This window comes from Phragmites australis, chromosome 2 (genome assembly GCF_958298935.1).
Source record: "Phragmites australis chromosome 2, lpPhrAust1.1, whole genome shotgun sequence".
Lineage (NCBI taxonomy): Eukaryota > Viridiplantae > Streptophyta > Magnoliopsida > Poales > Poaceae > Phragmites > Phragmites australis.
Window position 1 is genome coordinate 6,241,663 of NC_084922.1, and position 19,991 is coordinate 6,261,653.

The 19,991-nt window shown below is 45.0% G+C and overlaps 1 protein-coding gene across 1 annotated transcript; it reads right to left on the minus strand.

The window, feature by feature from the left end:
• Positions 1-1,288: 1,288 nt before the first annotated feature.
• Positions 1,289-3,441, minus strand: LOC133896181 (transcription factor DIVARICATA-like). The gene is made up of 3 exons (XM_062336733.1): positions 3,172-3,441; positions 2,213-2,704; positions 1,289-1,891 (listed from the first exon to the last, which is right to left on the minus strand). The coding sequence occupies exons 2-3, from the start codon at positions 2,656-2,658 to the stop codon at positions 1,504-1,506; spliced, it is 834 nt and encodes a 277-aa protein (XP_062192717.1). The 5' UTR covers positions 2,659-2,704; positions 3,172-3,441; the 3' UTR covers positions 1,289-1,503.
• Between the last annotated feature and the right edge of the window lie 16,550 nt (positions 3,442-19,991).

Genomic DNA, 19,991 nt, shown 5'->3' on the forward strand with positions numbered 1-19,991 from the left:
TATTTGAATTTATAATGAACAAGGTGTCGTCCTTGTTACGCAGAAATGTTTTACTGACGCTTTCACAATGCAACCGGGAGAACTCACTCCATAATATCTTCTGATGAGTGGCCAAGACTATGACGGCTAAAAGGAATCTGAAACTTACCGATTAAGTGTCTGCAAATAAGAGGTGGAGTCTAAGTGACTAAGTCCCTTCCAATTGAATCAATACAAAAGGGATGTTCGGCACGGCGTCTACCAATGTGTTCTTGGTTCCGTAATACTCAAGCTGTGGGTAAATGACAAAGCGAATTACATCACTGAAAGCACATGTCTTAAGGTAAAAAAAGTTCACCATCAGAAGTTCGTTCCATTAAAAAAAATGAAAAACATGTCGCTTTGGTTGTTCATGCTGATATTGTTCACCAAATCAGGTAGAGTGGTTTGTCAGAAGGTGACAGGAATTGGCAACTAGCCTGCAGTTCAGAGTGCTACAGTATCAAGGGAGGATTGAAGCAGCAGCAACCACATCACACCAGAATCTTCCATGCAACAGTGTCTCCATCAGTGAGTGGTTCTTCTTTTGCATTGCAATTTGCAAAGTGAGAGGGAGGCAGGACAGACAAAAGCACAAGCACCCACAGAAGTTGGCTGCATTTGGGTTCTGAGTACTGCGGTCACAAGGATCTGCCTCATACCTGTGGATGCCTTTCTGAAGAAGGGAAAGAACAAGGCCAAAAGGAAGAGGGAAAAAAATTGCAAAGCTGATGGTAAACAAGACAAAGAAAGCATGAGATGCCAAGGTAGTGGAATTCTGACTCAATTCCAATCTCATATTTGGTGGAACTAGCATCATCAATAGAAAATGCCACATAGGACTGAATTGCAGAGACAATCCACAGATTTTTTAAAAAAAATTCCAATAAAAATAATGAATCTGCAATCAAGATGCAATCAAGAAAAAGTTGACTAGATGAGCAAGACGCGTAATGCTGAATGACTCATTGCAAACTCATTTTCGTTTATCCAAGAAAATAAAACTCATCCAAACATAGATGGGGCGGGCACCAATAGGTAAATTGTTGATTACTATGGATAAATATGTCTGAATTACAGCATGATCTGAAAAACCTCAATAGAAGGCATCATCCTTAAATCAGATGGTCATGAAGGTTCACAATACATCAGCTGACCAGAAGAATCTAGAATTGGATTTCGATAATCCACCTGAAAGAAAAGCTGGACCCATGCTTGAATGTAATAAGTTCATAGAATGCATGATCGGTGTTCAGCACTACCACTCAAGTAACCGTCTGAAAATACCAAGGCATCAAATTCTTGACGTTCTTTTCGTTACATTCTCGGTATCAACAACAATTATGGACCACCACGCCACAAAGATCCTTTTCTGTTATGCTCCAAAACATTCCCATGACTAATTACTTCCATACAGGTACTGAAGCTACAGTAAGACCGTATTATACACTAGACATCTTATCCATGGTGCAAAGTGGATTGCATCTAAAACAGCATGCTCTGGTTGCCAACCAACTGATCATGTAGAGGACCACACTGCAGACCTTGATCTTGCAAACCCATCCCGTAAGTCATCCCAGGAGGCCGGCTTGGCGAATTGAAGGGCAAATTCGCAGCGCCGTGTTGCTTTGCGTTGGACTGGTTGCTGACCAAACAGGACTGCGATGGCGAAAGTGGCCGGTCATCCGTGAGGTTAACTGTGGTGATGTCGTGAATGCTCGATCTCCTCTTGTCCTTGCCACCAGAATTGAGCCTGATGTAGTACTTCTGCGCGTGGCTGGCCACCTGCGTAGGCGTCCTCGTCTGCACGAAGTTGCGCGATATGTTCCTCCAATCCCCCTTGCCATGCTTCTTCAGGCCTAAGAGGAACAACCTGAGCAAAAGAACAAAGCATGATGTTGTCCAGTAACTATTGATCAATTCTTGTTTTACCTTGGTTGAATTACACTAACTACAAAAACCTAAAGCCATCATACGTCAAGCTACACGACTGGGTTACATAGCTTAGATCCCAGTGGACAAAGAAAATTCCCCGGTATCAATGCGATTAATGTTGATAGTTGAACGACTGCAAGTTGCAAACTCTACCATGGCCATCAGATGATGTAAACTCAACTATCCAAGAGGGAAATCTCGCTAGTCTTCTACATGACGCAGAGCCATCGCTCTCACAAGTCAGAAGTCGTATACTCACTTGTGCTCCTCCTCGGTCCATGGCACGCCCTTCTTCCTCTCCTGCTCCGGTGTGCGGCCAGGGTGCCGTTTCCCGCAAGGTGCGCCGAACCGGTACCCGTGTCTGAAGCCCTCGGCGCCGTGGCTGCCACTGCCGTCGCACTGCAGGGTGAACGAGTTGGCGCCGCCGCCGCCATAGACCTGATAGGGCACCATGCCGGACTCGATCTGCTGGACGTCGACCTCGAGGTTCCTGAAGTGGCTGACAACCTCGCCAACCGTCCTGCCGGGGATGGCCCGCGCCACCTTCTCCCAGTCCGGGCAGCGCAGGTCGAGCCCGGCGAGCGCCCGCTCGAACTGCTTGTTCTCCTCCGGCGACCAGCTGCGCGGCGCCGCCAGGAACCAGTTGCCCCGCGAGGCATAGTGGTCCATCGGCGGTAGCACGTCCATATACGCCTCCCGCACCATCTTCGGTTCACTTGTCGTTCTTCTTGTCTCAGCTCAGCTCAAATCACTGTAGGAATCATGGACTCAAAGGTGAGATTTTTTTGAATCTCGGAAGAAGATAAGATTCGAAGAACACTGTGACAGCTCGGATTTTTTTTGTCCGAATGGGAACTGTCGCCGATGCAAATCAAATAAGATGAACATGGGATTGGAGGCAATACTGGGGAAAAGGTGGAAACTTTATGAGCAAAAATTGGAATCTATTGCGAAGGGCTCGACAACAAAACCTGATAAAGGAGGCACCTTGAAGAACAAATTAGATTGGATTCAAGAACACCTGTGAACTAACCCCCAAGCACAACCAAAATCGTGAATCATGTGACCCCAATATCACATCTCCTCTAACAATTTGACCAAAAAATAACCAAAAGAACCAAAATTTCACCTCAATAACACCGCCCGCAACCGCAAGAACATGAAAAAACACACATCACACTGAACACTGAATATCTCTAAGAAATCAATATTTCTGACCTCTTGTTGATCTCTCGAGGCAGCCTACTTCTTGGCACGAGGACAAAAGCGAACTGCCTCGGTTCTTGCTCAGCTTCTGTGAGGATTCTTTTCCGTTCCTCTCTCCAGCAAGCTTTCCCTGAGCACTAGAAAAGAGAGCAATCCAGAGGGAGGCAGGTTCTTGAGAGTGGCAGCCAGTGATTGGGCCGTGGCTAGGAGCTTGTGGCCGACTTTTGAACAATATATAGTACTGCTCGTGTACCCGTGTAGCCGTATGGCTAGCTAGGCCGCATATATGTGCGTGCGCGCGCATGCACACTTGGAGTTGTTCTTGGCTTCCCTCGCTTTTACCTCCACTAGACCACTACAACCTACTTTGCCCAAAATTCTCTCTGATTGGACCTCTTTTAATTTTATATTCTTTTTAGTTGGGTTTGGCCTAGATAAAAAATATCTCTTCTGATCATAAATACTTATCATATTTTATTTTTTATCTTCAACATGCAACATTAACTATTATATTCTATTAAAAATAGTTATAAAGTATTTTTTAAGATAAATCTATACTGTGATTTTATGTTTTCAAACTAAATATTTGAGAAAATATTTATAGCTAAAATTTTAAAAATTTGACTGGATCTTAATTAAAACAATAAGTATTTACAGCCAAAAAAGTATTTGTGCAACACTAGCTATTATCGACACAAAATGGTAAATGACACTTATTAAGCCCAAACGAATTGCTAAACATGTGCATGAGATGCGTGTCAATGCCTTCTCCTAGCTAGAGAGGTTTTGGTTGGGGAATGTTAGCTGTGTCTAAATTATAAATAGCAGCAACAATCTTTGTGTGGGATAGAAATGGTGATTAGAGGGGTGAATAGGTGTCTTATAAATTTCTTATAAAATAGATGATCTATTTCTTGTTCACCTAATGTTCAAGAAAAAAGTTTCAAAACAATATGACTCCACAGATGAAATAAAAATTATAGGCTCTATTCAAGACTATTTCATGTATCTTTGAACACAAAAGCTTGAAACTTAACAACTAACAAAGCAAAAAGATAGTCATTGAAAGAAGCAACTATCCAAGTTGATGGTCTAGAGATAAAGGAATTCAAACCCTCTTATATATATGAGTATATGAATATTTATGTTTCTAACAATAAGAAGAACAACTTCCTAAGGTTGAAAATCGTAGCTCAAAGACAAAAACGAAAATCAATAAGAAAATCACAACCAAAAAAGAAAAACTTATAAATTTGCAAGGGAACCAATAGAAAAACTAGAAGAAGAAAATTTAAGTATATGTAAAAATATAAACTTCATTACTCAAAGAGATCAATACTATTTTAAGTGGATTATAAGGATTTTTCTCTTAAAAATTCTCACATATTGCATAGATTAAGCACTCATCTTACTCTTCTCTAAAACCCTAACATTAGACTCTCAAATGGGTAACACAAGGGGATCAAGTGACTAGTTCAAACTCTCCCATAGCCCTACCCATTTATTTATAGGCTAAAAAAACTTAACCCCTGAGTTTTTTAGCTTGTTATCAAAATATCTCTCTTTTGTAGTATACTCCTACCTACCACTGATGGTATTTTAATATATTTTTTGCTTTATCCATTGAACAGCCACGACACCTTCACAAACTTAGCTTCGTCTCAACGTAACCTTCACGATAGTGTCACATATTCCTCTAATCCTTTCACGGTTTTGAGGCCCAACCGTGAAACCCTCTGCACGCTTCTCAAAACGTGACTCGTCACTTGCTTATACCTTAAGCAAGCGCTCTAATGTCAACACGTGTACTCTATCTTGCAATCCTAACCGCCGATAAGTTTCTCCTGCTTCCGATCTCTTGGGTCGTCTTATCATTTGTATCGGCATCTCTTTCACTTGACTTTGTCAACACACCATATTCATCCTCCGTTTCATACTTTGCTTGACCTCCATGTATACAATTAGGATCACCCTTGACTCCGCTCGACCTTCTTGATCGTTCAGCACCAAGCACTAACATAGCCCCGATCACCTACCATCGATCGTTAAGTTGCATTCGCCAACACACCATAAGACAAACAAACACATTTCTTTAACTCCAACTTCAGTTAATCCATAACCAAAATGCTCAAACAATCCAAAACTCAACAAAATAAATCGATAAACTTATCGATCAGTCATCGTATATAAACCAATGCATATTTTAATTTGATTTCTCACTTTGTTAATTTGATCTAGTTGCCTGTGGAGTTTTGATTAGTTGGAGCTTTGGAAGTGGTGGTGGAGTTGTGGCATGAATTGTTTTATTTGTGCATGAGAGATAAGGATGATTGGTTGCCGTTGACAAGTAGACATGGCTTTCAGGGTTTCATTCATCTGTTGCTATCAGCCGTTTGGTAACGCGCACACATGATTTGCTGGACAAGGATTGGGCGGTCATTCTTTTATTGCAAAAGCATTGCAGTTAGTGTGGTCCGTGCCGCTGGCAGCTGGTGTGAGTTTCTGCTTGGTATCTGAATTATCAGGTCTCAAACATTGAACAGAATGATTGGTGCTGCAAACCACGCCATCTCATCTGATGTAGCTCCCTGCGTGACTCTGCACCACTATGAGACCATGTTTCATTGTTCAAATTACTTAAATAGATCAAGTATCACTGAAATATATATATATAAGAATCAAAGATATTAGACCTAAAATGCACATATTCGAGCTCATCGAACTCTATCGAGGCTAATCTACTAAATCACGCAAAATATTGAAGAAATATTGTTAGTAGTGAAGCGATGGGTGTTGCAAAACCATGTCTTCAATGTGCTTCCGAATTTGTTCCCACTTTTCCGTTGAGCACTTAAGCAATTCCTTTAACTAAAATAGCTAGGCTACTCTATGTCACTAGCTAAATTGTGCTGACTTATTCTTCTAACTTGTGCCTGTTCTATTTCTCTTCCCATACGTTTTATTATTTCATGGCGCATGCTTGCTTGACTGAAAAACCAGATGAGATCGCCACAAAAGCAGGAGCAGGAACCATAAAAAAGACTGCGAAAGTACAACGGAAGCAGCGGAGCTTTCTGCATCTGATGAACATGCATGCCCACAGGACATGTCAAGATCTGCACCCCACATAGTAGCAAAAGAATGAACCGCACATGCATCTGAATTAAACAACAGCCTCGCTTTGAATTCAAGTAAGGCTGTCAGGAAGCTATTAGTACTACAAAATTTAATAGTACTGCTCACCTGGGAGCTCTGACCAATCATGAGTGTTCACGCAGCATGTCCAGGAGAAATGCTCTGGAAATTCGAAGGAAAGGGACTCGAATTTGAAAATGATGTACTCCTATCTCCGCTTGCTATTTGTCGCTCCAATTTTATCGGAAGTACTAAAGAGAAAATATTACGCTGCGGCTTCATAATAAGCCTTCCAATATATATATATAGACACACATATATACATATATACACATAGCGAGTTTATTCTGTATCTAGGTGCAACAGTGAACTACGTTGCGTCACTCTCAGTTGTTGCAGCCACCTTCACATCATCACAGTTACGACTAAAAAACTAGTAAGTTACGACGACACATATAGATAAGTTACGATCACATGATAAAAAGTATTGTAGTTTACTGCTGTGTCACCCCCAGTTACAACTAAGAAAATAGTCAGTTACGACAGCACAAATAGTTGAGTTATGATCATATGACAAAAAGTTAGTTACGATAGCAACTATACTGCTTTCTGGATCGTAATTAGGGTGTTCGCAGAGGTAAATCAATTGTGATTATAGTTACGACTAAGAAAATAGTCAGTTACGACATCATAGATAATTGAGTTACGATCACATGACAAAAATGTCAGTTAGAATAGCATCTATACTGCTTTTTAATCGTAACCGATGGCGTGCGCAAAAGTAACCTAGTTACAATCACATTAAAAAATGTATAATTACGACTAGATAAGGTACCAGTTACGACCATATATATTTGCAGTAACTGATCTATCTTGTGAATCGTAACTATACTGTTTTTTTAGTTATAACTGCAGGGTGGCGTAACAATAAACTCCAATACACCTAGGTATATAATAGATATATATACTGTATATTTTACTCACTAATTATTTTTTTAAGAGCAAACAGTTTTATTTGACTCACTAAATATTTAATTTAAACTGCGTCAACTGTACTAGCATATAACATTTAAGTAAATAATAAATCACAATTATTTATTCAAGAAAGCACAGTTACTTCTGCTGGGATGACTTCTTTTTTTTTAGGGGCTGTCGACTTGAGGTCTGAAAACACATGGGTTTGGGGTCAGAGAAACAACAGGGGTGCCGTTTTTCAAGGAGGAAACAAGGAGGAGTGGCTCTACCATGCACCATGGGCCACTCTGCCCCTATACGCAACTTGCGTTACTTGGGATTCCTCTCACCTCCTCTCCTGATTAGCTCGCACAATTGCACATTTGTACGACTCTCTTTGGGTCTTGGTGATCATTTGTTTATGCACTTGTGGCTCCCTTGAGATCTAAGAATGTGGCAAAGGGCTATTCCAACCATGGTTTATTCTGAAATAGTTGGTAAAGGTGTTGCTAGACTTTAAAGTCGATAAAGTGTCGCCCTAGCTTTCTTACTTCGGAGCATTACCATTGGCTGGCCCAAGCACTGGTGCCCTATATGTACTTGGGTTATGCCTAGTAACGAGTCTTTCATCACTAGTTGGTGTATTAACCTTTGTACAAGCGTTACTCGTATTCCAGTTAACATGCCCATATACTCTGTAATATCATGTAATAATTGAAAAAAATATAACTAAACTATGTACCTGAGGAGGTCGCTAGTTGGTGGGGTCGAGCTCGTTCCAGCCCCCGCTCCCCTTATCATGAATGACCTATTGGCGTTTATGGTCTTGTGCTCGTTCATCCCCAATTTTGGACGCCCTTCTTGCCAGACGACCCGTACCGTGTCTCCAACCTGTGGTCTTCTAATGTTCTAAACAAGTTGTTTCTTTTCCTGCTATACGTAAAAAAGTGATTGTTCTTTCTTTCAAAAAAAAATAAAGAGCGAAAGACCCTTTTTTGTCCTCCAGATGAACCTGCTCAAAGAGAGATTATATCTGGTTAGTTTCAGGGTACTCTTTTACCTGATTAAGGATCTTACCTTGCCGGTGGCTCTAGGTCATTCCGTAAAAAGAGGAAACGCACGGGACGGTTGGCGAACCATCCCGTCATGGAGGGGGACTTTCCGGATGGCCCTGTAGTTGCCAGGGCGGTTTTCCCCCAAGGCACACGGTCTAGAGTCTATCGTTAGGACCCAGCAATGTGAAGGTCTCTACAGCCCCCGGGCTTGTCTGGATCTTGCTTCATGGTGAACACCTCAAGGCAACCCGAGTCCTTGGAGCCAAGCTCGTCGGTTGCGGTGGATCCAGCTATGAGTAGTCCAAACACAGTACAGAAATTTACCAAGATGTGAAAAATGCGCCCCCTACCTGACGCACCAAATGTCAAGGGTTGCCCTGACAATGATACCGGGGTATACCTGACGACAGGCATGGGATCCGTTGACCTAGGGCCGTATGTCCTAGCTGCGTGTGTGTGATGAAGTCAAGAACACCGGGAGTTATCCAGGTTCTGACCTCTCTAGGATAATAGCTCTACATCATATATATTTTTTATATGGGTCTTAATAAACTAGATACACTTACCTTATTCCATGTCTCCCTCCCTTTATATATCTAGGCAGAGAACTTACATAGGGATCTATGGTAGACCTAGGTCTAGCTAATCCTTCTAACCTATGCCCATCATTAGAGCGAGTGGCCGTATTCCACTTGCCCTGTCGTTTTGCAGGGTTTGTGCCATTGCTCTCACGCCCGTTCCATCCTTATCGTTTGGTTTGCCATCTCGTGTCCCCACGCGTCGTCTGCACTCCTGCAAAACCTACTGCCACGCCTTGTCAAGCCATCCCGTAGTGTTTAATGCTACGGAACGGGACATGGTAAGCATGTGCTGGCCACGCCTAGATCTGCTCGGAAGGACGACCTAGGTAAGAGAAAACACTTGAGTGAAAAAGTATGTAATGGAATTAGAATGATTAGTCACATACCTGCCCCGCGACCAGAGAAAACTGGTTGTGGGGTTTCCCTCTAAGACTTGGGGACTCGTCGAAGAAACTGGTCACGTGGTCACTGGTTGGACGCGCCAGGGGACCATGCTCCTGCCTAACATAACGTGTAGAAAAGTCTTCTATTTGACCTCCATGGGTTCCCCTACCAGAGGACCCTATTATTCTTTACACCGACGTTGCCCATTTGCACCGGCCACGACTTTGTTCGCTGGAGGATGAGTCTCAAGAAGAAAAATACTTGAGTAGATATCAGTAAATGCGACTTAGACAAGTTAGGTCTGGACGCCCCGTGACCAGCAATGATCGTGGGATCACATTAAATTGTAAGAAGTCTGATCGCGCAAGTCTCGCGCTGGTCATGCGAGCCAAGGGCTAGTCGCGCGATGGGTTAGGATTCAGAGAATATCTCGCACAGGATGTCACACCCCCATGTGGCCTATTGGCCAAGATGTCATCTTATTCAATACTCCGACATCAATCAACACTTGAGAATTTACATGGTAAAAAAAAGTCATAAATACAAGATGAATCATTAGTGGGTGGAGCTGAAAGAAAATTGTTGAGGAGGGCAAACTATATACTAGGGATACAATAGAACTAGAGCAACATTATTGCATGCGAGCATATATATATATATATATATATATATATATATATATATATATATATATATATATATATATATATATATATATATATATATATATATATATATATATATATATATATACCTGTCGGTGTATCAGAAATCGGGGGTCCCTGAGTCCCGAGGCCAGGTCAGTCGTCCGCCACGCGTCACCATCCCGCGAGGTCCCTCCTGCGGGATGAGGAAAATCTAAGTTCCGGGAGAAAGTGCTCGGGGCCACAGCCTTTGGTCCCCGAGCACCCCAGTTCCCCGATGACCCGCAGAGTCCAAGTACCGGGAAGAAAGTGCTCGGGGAGGTGCCCGATCGCCCCCGAGCACCCTAGTCCTCCGACGACCAAAAGAGCTAAGTTCCGGGAGAGAGTGTTCAGGGTGGCACGTGGCAGCCCCCGAGCACTCGATTCCCCGAGGGGTCAGTGCAAAAGTGCTCGGGAGAAAGTGCTCGGGGTTGTACGTGGCGGCCCCCGAGCACTAGGTTCCCCGAAGGTTCATGCGAGAGTGCTCGGGAGAGAGTGCTCGGGGAGGTGAACCGTACCCCCGAGCACTCGGTGCCCCGACGACCCAGAAGGGCCCCCGAGGGGCCTGCCGATGAGGTGTCAACCAGTCAGAGGTCCGATGCCGCATTTAATGGGTGTGCGCGGCTTGACATCCCTAACTGCTCCCGCCGCAGTGTTAGTCCCTGCCATGCTTTGGCAGAGAAGCGTGGGGCCATTAATTGCACGGGTCCCGTCCCGTAACATCCGGTGTATCTCGGGATAACGTTGCCAGAATCAAGGCGTTCCGCCTGCCGCCCTGCCGTGGCAGAGGAACAAGACAGGGCGGGCACGCCGGGTGCCTCTGTGGCTGCCCGGTGGGCCCTCTCAACGGCGCCCGTCGCTAGGGCGTCCACAGTGACGAGTGACCAGACGCGCGCCGCGTTTTTCCACCGCCCCTGTCACTTCGCCCAGAGGAAATGATGACGCATTTCTCAGTTGTGGCATCTTGGAACTTGTGCCCCTTCCTTCCCGTTCGGGGTACGTCGCGGCCGGCGAGTGCATAAAAGGATCGGCATACAGAGAGATTGAGACATTGAAACACTGGAGGAGAGAACAATTGGAAAAAAGACAAGCCCAAGCAGTCGACCGTGCCACACTCAGACGAAAACATTGCAAGCAAGCCTGAGCAGAGCTAGAACAAGGAGCCTCAAGCTCTTAGTTAGACAATATATCCTTGTAACTAGATATATTTCTGAGGGATCCCCCTCAGGGTAAGTTATTGCATCCATATAAGAGTAGGGTATTACGCCCCCGTGCGGCCCGAATCTGTCTAAACTCCGGTGCATTTACTTCCCTTTGCACTAGGTCGATCATCCCCCACCACCGGCCGTTGCATTTACTTCCACTTCCATTTATTTCTCCGACGAACTTATTTAGGATCATCCCCCCGACCGAATCTTTAAAAAGGAGTCTCTCGGGATCCCTGCGACAGGAGTTAATCCTTCGACAGTACCATAAATAAAGCTTATGATGGCCGATTTGGTACATGGGAACTTAAGAACAATTTTAATTCGTAACAACCTGGCTAAAATACGAGGGAATCTAGAAGATAAACAATATTGCATTTCACCGACAGGGTTTGTATGTCATTTAAAAACCGCCAGGTCACCTATTTAACAAAAAAACTAAAAAGGAAAAAATGCAAACCCCTCCCCAAAAAGTCACTTGATTTTTACTTCTCCCAGAAATTGTTTTGTTGCGAAAAAAACCTAAAGTTTCGGCTTTGTTGTAAAAGCACCTCAAAAAATTCGTTTTTTAAAAAAAATCACAAAAAATTCTAAAAAAAAAAATTAGAGACAATTCTAAGACCTTTTGTGAATTTTTTTTCAAAAATAATATCCTTTGCATCATATTTCATGAAGAGAAAGTTTGAAAAAAAAAGAAAAACGTGCAACTCATTTATTAATTCGAGTTAAATGCATAATTAATTATTTACTAATCTAAAAATCATGAAACAAATTGTTTAGTCTTCTTACATGATCCTCTATCTTCTAAAAATACATGAAATCTTAAAATAGTTATTGTAACATACATGATTGAGTAAATATGTTGCAGATAGATTAATTCATAACTAATCCATAACATCTCCAAAATTAGTGAAACCACTTTTATTAGTTTACTTAAACAATGATTTGTGTAGAAAAAATAATGGTAGACATGAAAAAAAGTTAAAATAACATGAGTTAATAAATGAGTTGCACATATTTCTTTTTTTTCCCAAACTTTCTCTTCATGAAATATGATGCAAAAGATAATATTTTTGAAAAAAAAATCACAAAAGGTCTTAGAATTGTCTATAGTTTTTTAAGAATTTTTTTGATTTTTTTAACTTTGGGGGGTTGCAACAAACCAAACTTTTGGAGATTTTTTTGCAACAAAATAATTTCTAGAGGAAAATCAAAATCCAATAGATTTTTAGAGGTTTTTACATTTTTTTCCAACTAAAAAACAGCACCTACGTACTTTCGGCTGGCCACATGACAAAAAACCCGGCTGCACACATAAACTATGACACCGGTCAGCATGTAATCGAATCTAGCCTCTCTTTTCTTTTGGCCGGAATTGGCGTCAGACCATCAATCGATGAATCGAGATGTCCAACGGTTCAATAGGCGACACGAGTTTTAAAGGTCAGTTTTTTTTTTTTTTTTTTTTGGAGGCTGCACGATGGAATCTACCAGTCAAAGGAGTATTTGGTTTGAGTGATCTATCAGAAGGTGACAGGAATGGCAGCTAGCCTGCAGTTCAGTGTGCTACAGTACTCAAAGGGAGGATTGAAGCAGCAGCAGCCACATGACACCAGAATCTTCCATGCAACAGTGTCTCCAGCAGTGAGTGGTTCTTCTTTTGCACTCCAACTTGCAAAGTGAGAGGGAGGCGGGACACAGAAAAGCACGAGCACCTACAAAAGTTTTGGGTTTTGAGTAATGTTGTATATGAAAAAAATTTGTTTAAAAATCAGCGATTTTCGGTCCTACCGGTCACCTATGTTATTTGTGGTACTGGCCAAAATTTATCGAAATTATTCAAATTTAGCTAAAATTTGACTGAAATTGGAACAAAAACTTCCAAATTTTGATCGAAATTGTTTTACTCATGCCCTCCGATTTTTTAAATCCAAATTTTTTTTCCATGCTGCTGTCACAAGGATCTGCCCCATATCTATGGATGCCTTTCTGAAGAAGGCAAAGAACAGGACCAAAAGGAAGAAGGAAAAGATTTGCAAAGCTGATGGTAAACAAGACAAAGAAAATATAAGATGCCAAGGTAGTGGAATTCTGATTCAATTCCAATCTCATATTTGGTGGAACTAGCATCATCAATAGAAGATGCCACATAGGACTGAATTGCACACGGACAATCCACAGACCTAAAAAAATATTTTTCCAATAAAAATAATGAGTCTGCAATCAAGAAAAGGTTGACTAGATGAGCAAGACGTGTAATGCTGAATGACTAATTGCAAACTCATTTTCGTTTATCCAAGAAAATAAAACTCATCCAAACATAGATGGGGAGGGCACCAATAGGTAAATTGTTGATTACTATGGATAAATATGTCTGAATCACAGCATGATCTGAAAACCCTCAATAGAAGGCATCATCCTTAAATCAGATGGTCATGAAGGTTCACAAATACATCAGCTGACCAGAAGAATCTAGAATTCAATTTCGATAATCCACCTGAAAGAAATGCTGTTTCCATGCTTGAATTCAACTTCATAGAATGCATTATCTGTGTTCATCACTACCACTCAAGTAACCGTCTGAAAATACCAAGGCATCAAATTCTTGTCGTTCTTTTGGTTACATTCTCGGTATCACCAACAATTATGGACCACCATGCCACAAAGATCCTTTTCTGTTATTCTCCGAAAAATGCTCATGACTAATTACTTCAAAGTAAAAATAGAAAAATAGATAACATACATTGGTGTATTTATCAAAATAGGTAATAGATAGGTGTATTTGCAAATCTAGCACTTATATTCGGCACCTGAAAATCTAAAAATCCAATTTCGGGACCTGAAACACCAAAAAAAAAAAAAGACTAGCCCCAGGTGCCGAATACAACACTGCTCACCCGTATTCGGTCGTCCATGGCGTGGTTGGCGCAGAGCGACTGTGACATGTCCCCTTGCATTAATCACTACGGGACGGCATGACAGACGTGGCCATAGTTCTTTTGCAAGTGCATAGGCGGCGCGTGGGGATGGGACATGACAGTCCGGGCGAACAGGATGACGCAGGCGGTGGAGCGATAGGGCATGCTCTGTGGCACGGTAGAGCAAATCGGATATGTCTGCTCTTAATAATGATGGACCTAGGTGAGAAGCTCTAGCTAGGCTTGAGTCTATGTCTTAACTCACGTGTAAGTCATCTCTCCCTCTGATATATAAAGGGAGGAGTACCAGACTTGTAGAGGGGAGGGTTTTTTTGGCCCAACAAGTAGAAGGCTGGGCAAGAACATCATCTGTAACTGGCTTAGACCACAAAAAAAAGACTACACAGGATGTAGGGCTATTACCCGGAGGGGGTCTGAACCTGGATAAACCCCAGTGTCTTGAGTTGCATATACACAGTCAGATTCAACATACGCATTCCGAACAAAGATCACGCACCCACTGTCCAACATACCCTGGAATCACTGTCAGGGATTACCCTCGATATTTGACGCGCCAAGTAGGGGGGCGCATTTCCGAATTCAGGATTCAAATTGTTGTAAGGTGTTCTTCGTTGGGTACGACCCAGACGGAGCCGATATGTCCCAAACTCAGGACATCGGATCAAGATCTGAAGGCCCCTTCCCAGACCAAGTCCAGGTTGAAGTTAAAGTCACGGATGCGGTAGCACCGAAAGATATACTCCGCGGTTGCTTTCACCGCCTGCGAAAGGTCATCTACCCCTCTCAACGCCAGGGTGGTAGGGAGCTTAGAGAAGTGCTCCGCAAGGACCCGGAGGGCGTAGGCCCAGGCTTGGGTGGTGCGGCCATCCTTCGGCTCGATCACCCCCAACCCGAGGCTACCCAGCGGATCCGCCAGCGCTTCGGAGGCTTCCCGGAGGATGTTGAGGGTAGTGAGCTCTTCATCCTTGGGCTAGGAGCACTCGGCGGCTAGCGCGGCTTTCTCTTGGGATAGCTCGCCGCACCTCCTCCGCATCTCGGCTAGCTACTTCTCCAGCTTGGTGCATCTAATGGTCGCCGTCTCCTTCTCTTCGACCAGCTTGCGGACGATGACCGGGAAATGGCCAACCCACGAGAGCAAGTCAGGAATCAAAACAGACTCCTCGACCAAGCCCGTGGGGCCTGGAGCCACGGTCGATACGCCGAGGGGCAAAGCCAACACTGGCAGGGGCATCGGGGCATTAGGCCGGGGCACTGTCGGGGGGTGGTCACGATGGTCGCCGAGGGCCTACGACAAACTAGCAAAGTTGCCGAATCAAGAAGAAAAGAGTTCTTTAAAGTATCCACAACTGCCCAGAAAGGCCTACCTCTGCGACGGAGAACGAAGCACTAGCTTGGACCTCACAAACCCGCCAGATCAGCCGATCAGAGAGGACAACCCCACGAGTGGGCCGCTGGTGCTTGGGGTCTCGCAGGAACGTTTCAACGCCCCCGCATCCAACGATCCTTCCACCGCCCTCTTCCCGCGCTGTGCAGACGCTAGGTCCCCGGTGCCAGTGTCGGACTGCGCTTGGCCAGGACGGATCTGGTCGCGGGGCACCGGGTCGGTCTCGGATTGGTCGCTGGGCGTCGGGTAGGTTCTGGACCGGTCACGGGGCGCTGAGTCTAACACGGACTGGTCGCAGGGCACCGGGTCGGTCCCAGACTGGCCGTGAGGCGCCGGGTCGGTCCCGGTCGGGCCGCAGGATGCCGGGTCAGTCCTGGACCGGTCGCGTGGCACTTGGTCGGCGTCCTACTAATCGGCACCACTAACGGGGCCACCACCGTCGACCATCATCGGGCCCTGCAGAGGTTGGCCGCCCCCCGGCCCATTTAGGTGCGAAGCGCAACTAGGACGATGGACGTCCAAGGCGAGGGCAGACGCTTCCTGTTTGATCTCCCGAAGGGCCTCGTCGACCTCGTCGATTATTAGCCTCAGGGCATTGACCTCGGGAAGATGCTGAAGATAGCACGAAAATAATACTTTGGCTAAGAAAAAAACTTGGAATAGGGAATTTAGGGAAAATATCAAACATACCAGCCTAACCCGCGCCCTATCCACCGAAAGGAGCTCGTATAGAGGGATGCACGGAGGGCCTCCTTTCCTGGCGGTCGTCGCCATCATCGATCTGACCCGCAGATCGATGACCTCGTCGGAAAGATCTAAAAATAATAATGGTAAAACACCACTCGATCAAGCCTCCCGAGGCAAGGAGATGGTTGTAACATTACCTGCGGAACTCTCCCGGGTATCATCGTCGCTCTCGGTATACAGGTAGGCCGGGTGCGCCCTTCGCCATAAAGGCCAGAGCCGGTGCTTGATGAAGTCGCGCACGACATCCGACCCCGACAGATCGGCTTTCGCTAGCCCTCTAACCTGGTCGACGAGGGATAGTAGCTCGGCGATCGATGTGGGAGAGCTCACCCATCTCCCTGCAAGACGTGCTGGCACTTCGGGCATACGAAGGCTGTCGAGGGTGTCATCGGTCGTAAGGTAGAACCACTCCTCCCTCCAGCCCGACCACGATGATTTTAGGTTCATCTTCAAGTAGGAGCTGGTGACATCGTCTTGGAGATGGAAACCGCAGCTCCTGGTGGCCGGCCCTGGCTGGAGCCGGGCCACATAGAAAAATCTAAAGAGATCGAGACATGGCTCGACCCCTATGAAGTTCTCGCACATATGAGCAAATATTCTCAGCATGATGATGGAGTTGGGGTTTAAATGAAGATGGCAGATGTTGTAGAAGGAGATGACGGTGCAGAAGAACTCGGAGAAAGAGGGGATGAGACCGACAAAGAAAAATGAAGCAAAGATTATAATCTCCCCTTGGCGGGGAGCAGGAACATCTCCCCCAGAGTGGTACCTGGAGGACAAAGGGCGCGGAAGCAGACGATTCTCGTATATCTGCTTCAGCTTCGTAGCGGTGCATTTAGACTTGGGGAAATTGGCCTCCTTTCCGGTGCGCGGCGCCATGAGGATGCGGTGGTGGTTGTTTGAAAGGCTTCGGTGAGGGCTGGAGGTGTAGGTCTCTAGCGTAAGAGCTCGGGTGATAGAGATATTTCTTGGGCTTTCCGTCCTCCCATTTATAGGATCAACTCGGTTCCGCCGCACTGGCTCCTAAGGATCCGTCTGGGGAACCAAAATTCCCTTGTAATCCAGCGCTCGTTATGGTTTCTCTCTCCCACTATCCTTTTTCTATGGACGGTTAACCTCTCCTCGGGATGCGGTTTTTTGGGGTGACCATGAGAATGGACCGTATCACTGACCACCCCCCGGGTGAACTCATGTTCACCTAGGGCCCAAGTGTTTTGACCAAGTCCAACCACGATCATCTGACAAACTGTTCAGTCTACCGCATTTGCAAATGAGCTTGGGGTCTACTGTTAGTGTAAAGAATAGTGGGTCCCTCGCGAGCGGATCCACGCCGGTAAGATATCAACAGGTGCCGCATGTCACGTTTTGTTCGAAACCGTGGTTCTCCCGCACGACCAGTCAGCAACCGCGAGACCAGCTAGCGACCACGCAACCATACTCTTCGACCAAGCTCCGCGATCGGTCCCCAGGTCACAGGAGTAAACCCCGTGACCAGTCTCATCTGGTCGCGGGGCAGGTATGTGTCCAAACGGTCTAATCACAATAAATGCCTTTTCATTTGAGTAGTTCTCTTCCTCAGGTCCCCTTTCCGATCGTCCACTACGTAGTCAGCGTAGAGCGGCCGTGACCCATACCGTAGCATTAATCACTACGAGACGACATGACAGGCGTGCAGGTGTTCTTTTGCATGTGCACAGGCGGCACGTGGGGACGGGACAAGACAGTCCGGGCGACCGGGATGATGCAGGCGGTGGAGCGATGGGACAGACTCTGTGCGCTGTAGAGCAAATGGGATACGTCCACTCTTAATAATGATGTGCCTAGGTGAGAAGCTCTAGCTAGGCTTGAGTCTATGTCTTTTCTCACGTGTAACTCCTCTCTCCCTCTGATATATAAAGGGATGAGTATCAGGCTTGTAGATGGGAGGGTTTTTTTGGGCCCAACAAGTAGAAGGTTGGGCAAGAACATCATCTGTAACTGGCTTAGACCATAAGAAGAAGAATACACAGGATGTAGGGCTATTACCCGGAGGGGGGGTCTGAACCTGGATAAACCCCGGTGTCTTGAGTTGCACATACACAGCCAAGTCCAACATACGCATTCCGAACAAAGATCACGCGCCCACTGTCCAAACATACCCAGAATCACTGTCAGGGATTACCCTCGATAAAGCCTTAGTGCGACTGACCCTCTCCCGCTTCCTTTACCTATCATCCTCACGAGATTCAGCCGCGGTGCGCTCCTCCGCTGCCCTCCTCATGCTCTCTTCCTCCTGACGCTTAAGCCGTAGTTCATCCTGCTGTTGCTCGTACTCCCGGCGTTCGTACGCTTTCCTCATTCACCGCATGCTCATTTGGACACACTGCTTCTGGTTGTCACTTTGCTCCATATCTAGCCATTCCATGAAGTCACATAGAGGTGGAGGAGACTAGACAAATGAAAGAACATGAGAGATTAGTAAGATAGTGCGTGAAATCACAGGGAAAGTACCACATGAGTGATGTATATCGCTATAATGGTGGAAACTCGTATGGTCCATGTTGAGGCTTATCGTACTGGTAGTTAGCACATATGAAGAAGCGTAGACCATATGTGTAGGAGATGTCCTGGAACTAGCGAAGCCTACAAGGTTCGTCACAGAAGCATATCGGCGGTTCGACCACTGATGGATAGAAATCCCCCTATGTTTCTTGGATGCGCTTGGTAGAGCTGAGTAAGATATTGCAGTTGATAGAGCTGAGGATGGACTAGTCTATCCATGGATGAGGATAGAGTTATTTATAGTGGCTAGGGGCTGTTGCATGGATTGAGTGCATGAGTATGGCTAGGGGTTGGAGAATAGGATTCCATGTGAAAGCTGGAAAAGTTTCGTCACTGATGCTTTGCAGAGATTCCTTGTGAAAGCGGTTGCTTGGTGTGGTCATTTCATTCTGCAAAAGTTCAGCATAAGTTATTGTTGCCTCTGCATGGAGGCATGGATTCCTATGGAAGTTGAGTCGTGTAGTCACTTCATGTCTATTGCATGACTCACGACAGAGGAGTTGTCATTTCATAGTTAAAGCTACGTCGTGTGGTCACTTCCTGTCTAAAGATTGACTCACGATAAAGATGTTGTCATTTCATAATTAAAGCTACGTCGTGTAGTCACTTCCTGTCTAAAGAGTGACTCACAATAGAGGTGTTGTAATTTTATGGTGAAAGCTGAGTCGTATCGTCACTTCGTGTCTAAATGGTGTCTCATTATAGGGGTGTTGTCTTTTAATGCTTAAAACTCTGTCGTATGGTTATTACAAACATTAGATAATTCAAAGTTATGTGCCAAAATTATTTGACAAATATTAGATAAATTAGAAGTAATTACAACAACAATAACAATGAATGAGACATAATATGGCTAACTATTACATTGTAGTGAATAGTACATGTGTCATAAAGAATTACAAGTACACTGAATAACAGTATTGCCTCTTCAACAACGACGATGACGCACGCAGTCCCCAGGAGTGTAATCGTCTGGTGGGTGTGTGGCCCTCATCCTAGCAGCCTGCGCTGGCCCCTGCCTCGTGTCCCCTTGACCGTCATCATCATCGTCCCACCCTGTGTGACCCGCACCGAATGTGTATCTAGACCCTCTAACTCGGTCTTGCATGTACTATGATGACGGATCCTCATACGGAAGTGTTGACGCCTCTACAACGTGCTCCGACGGAGTCCGGAGTCCTGAAGGCTCAGCTTGTTGGTACCACTATGAACCCCCAGGTACAT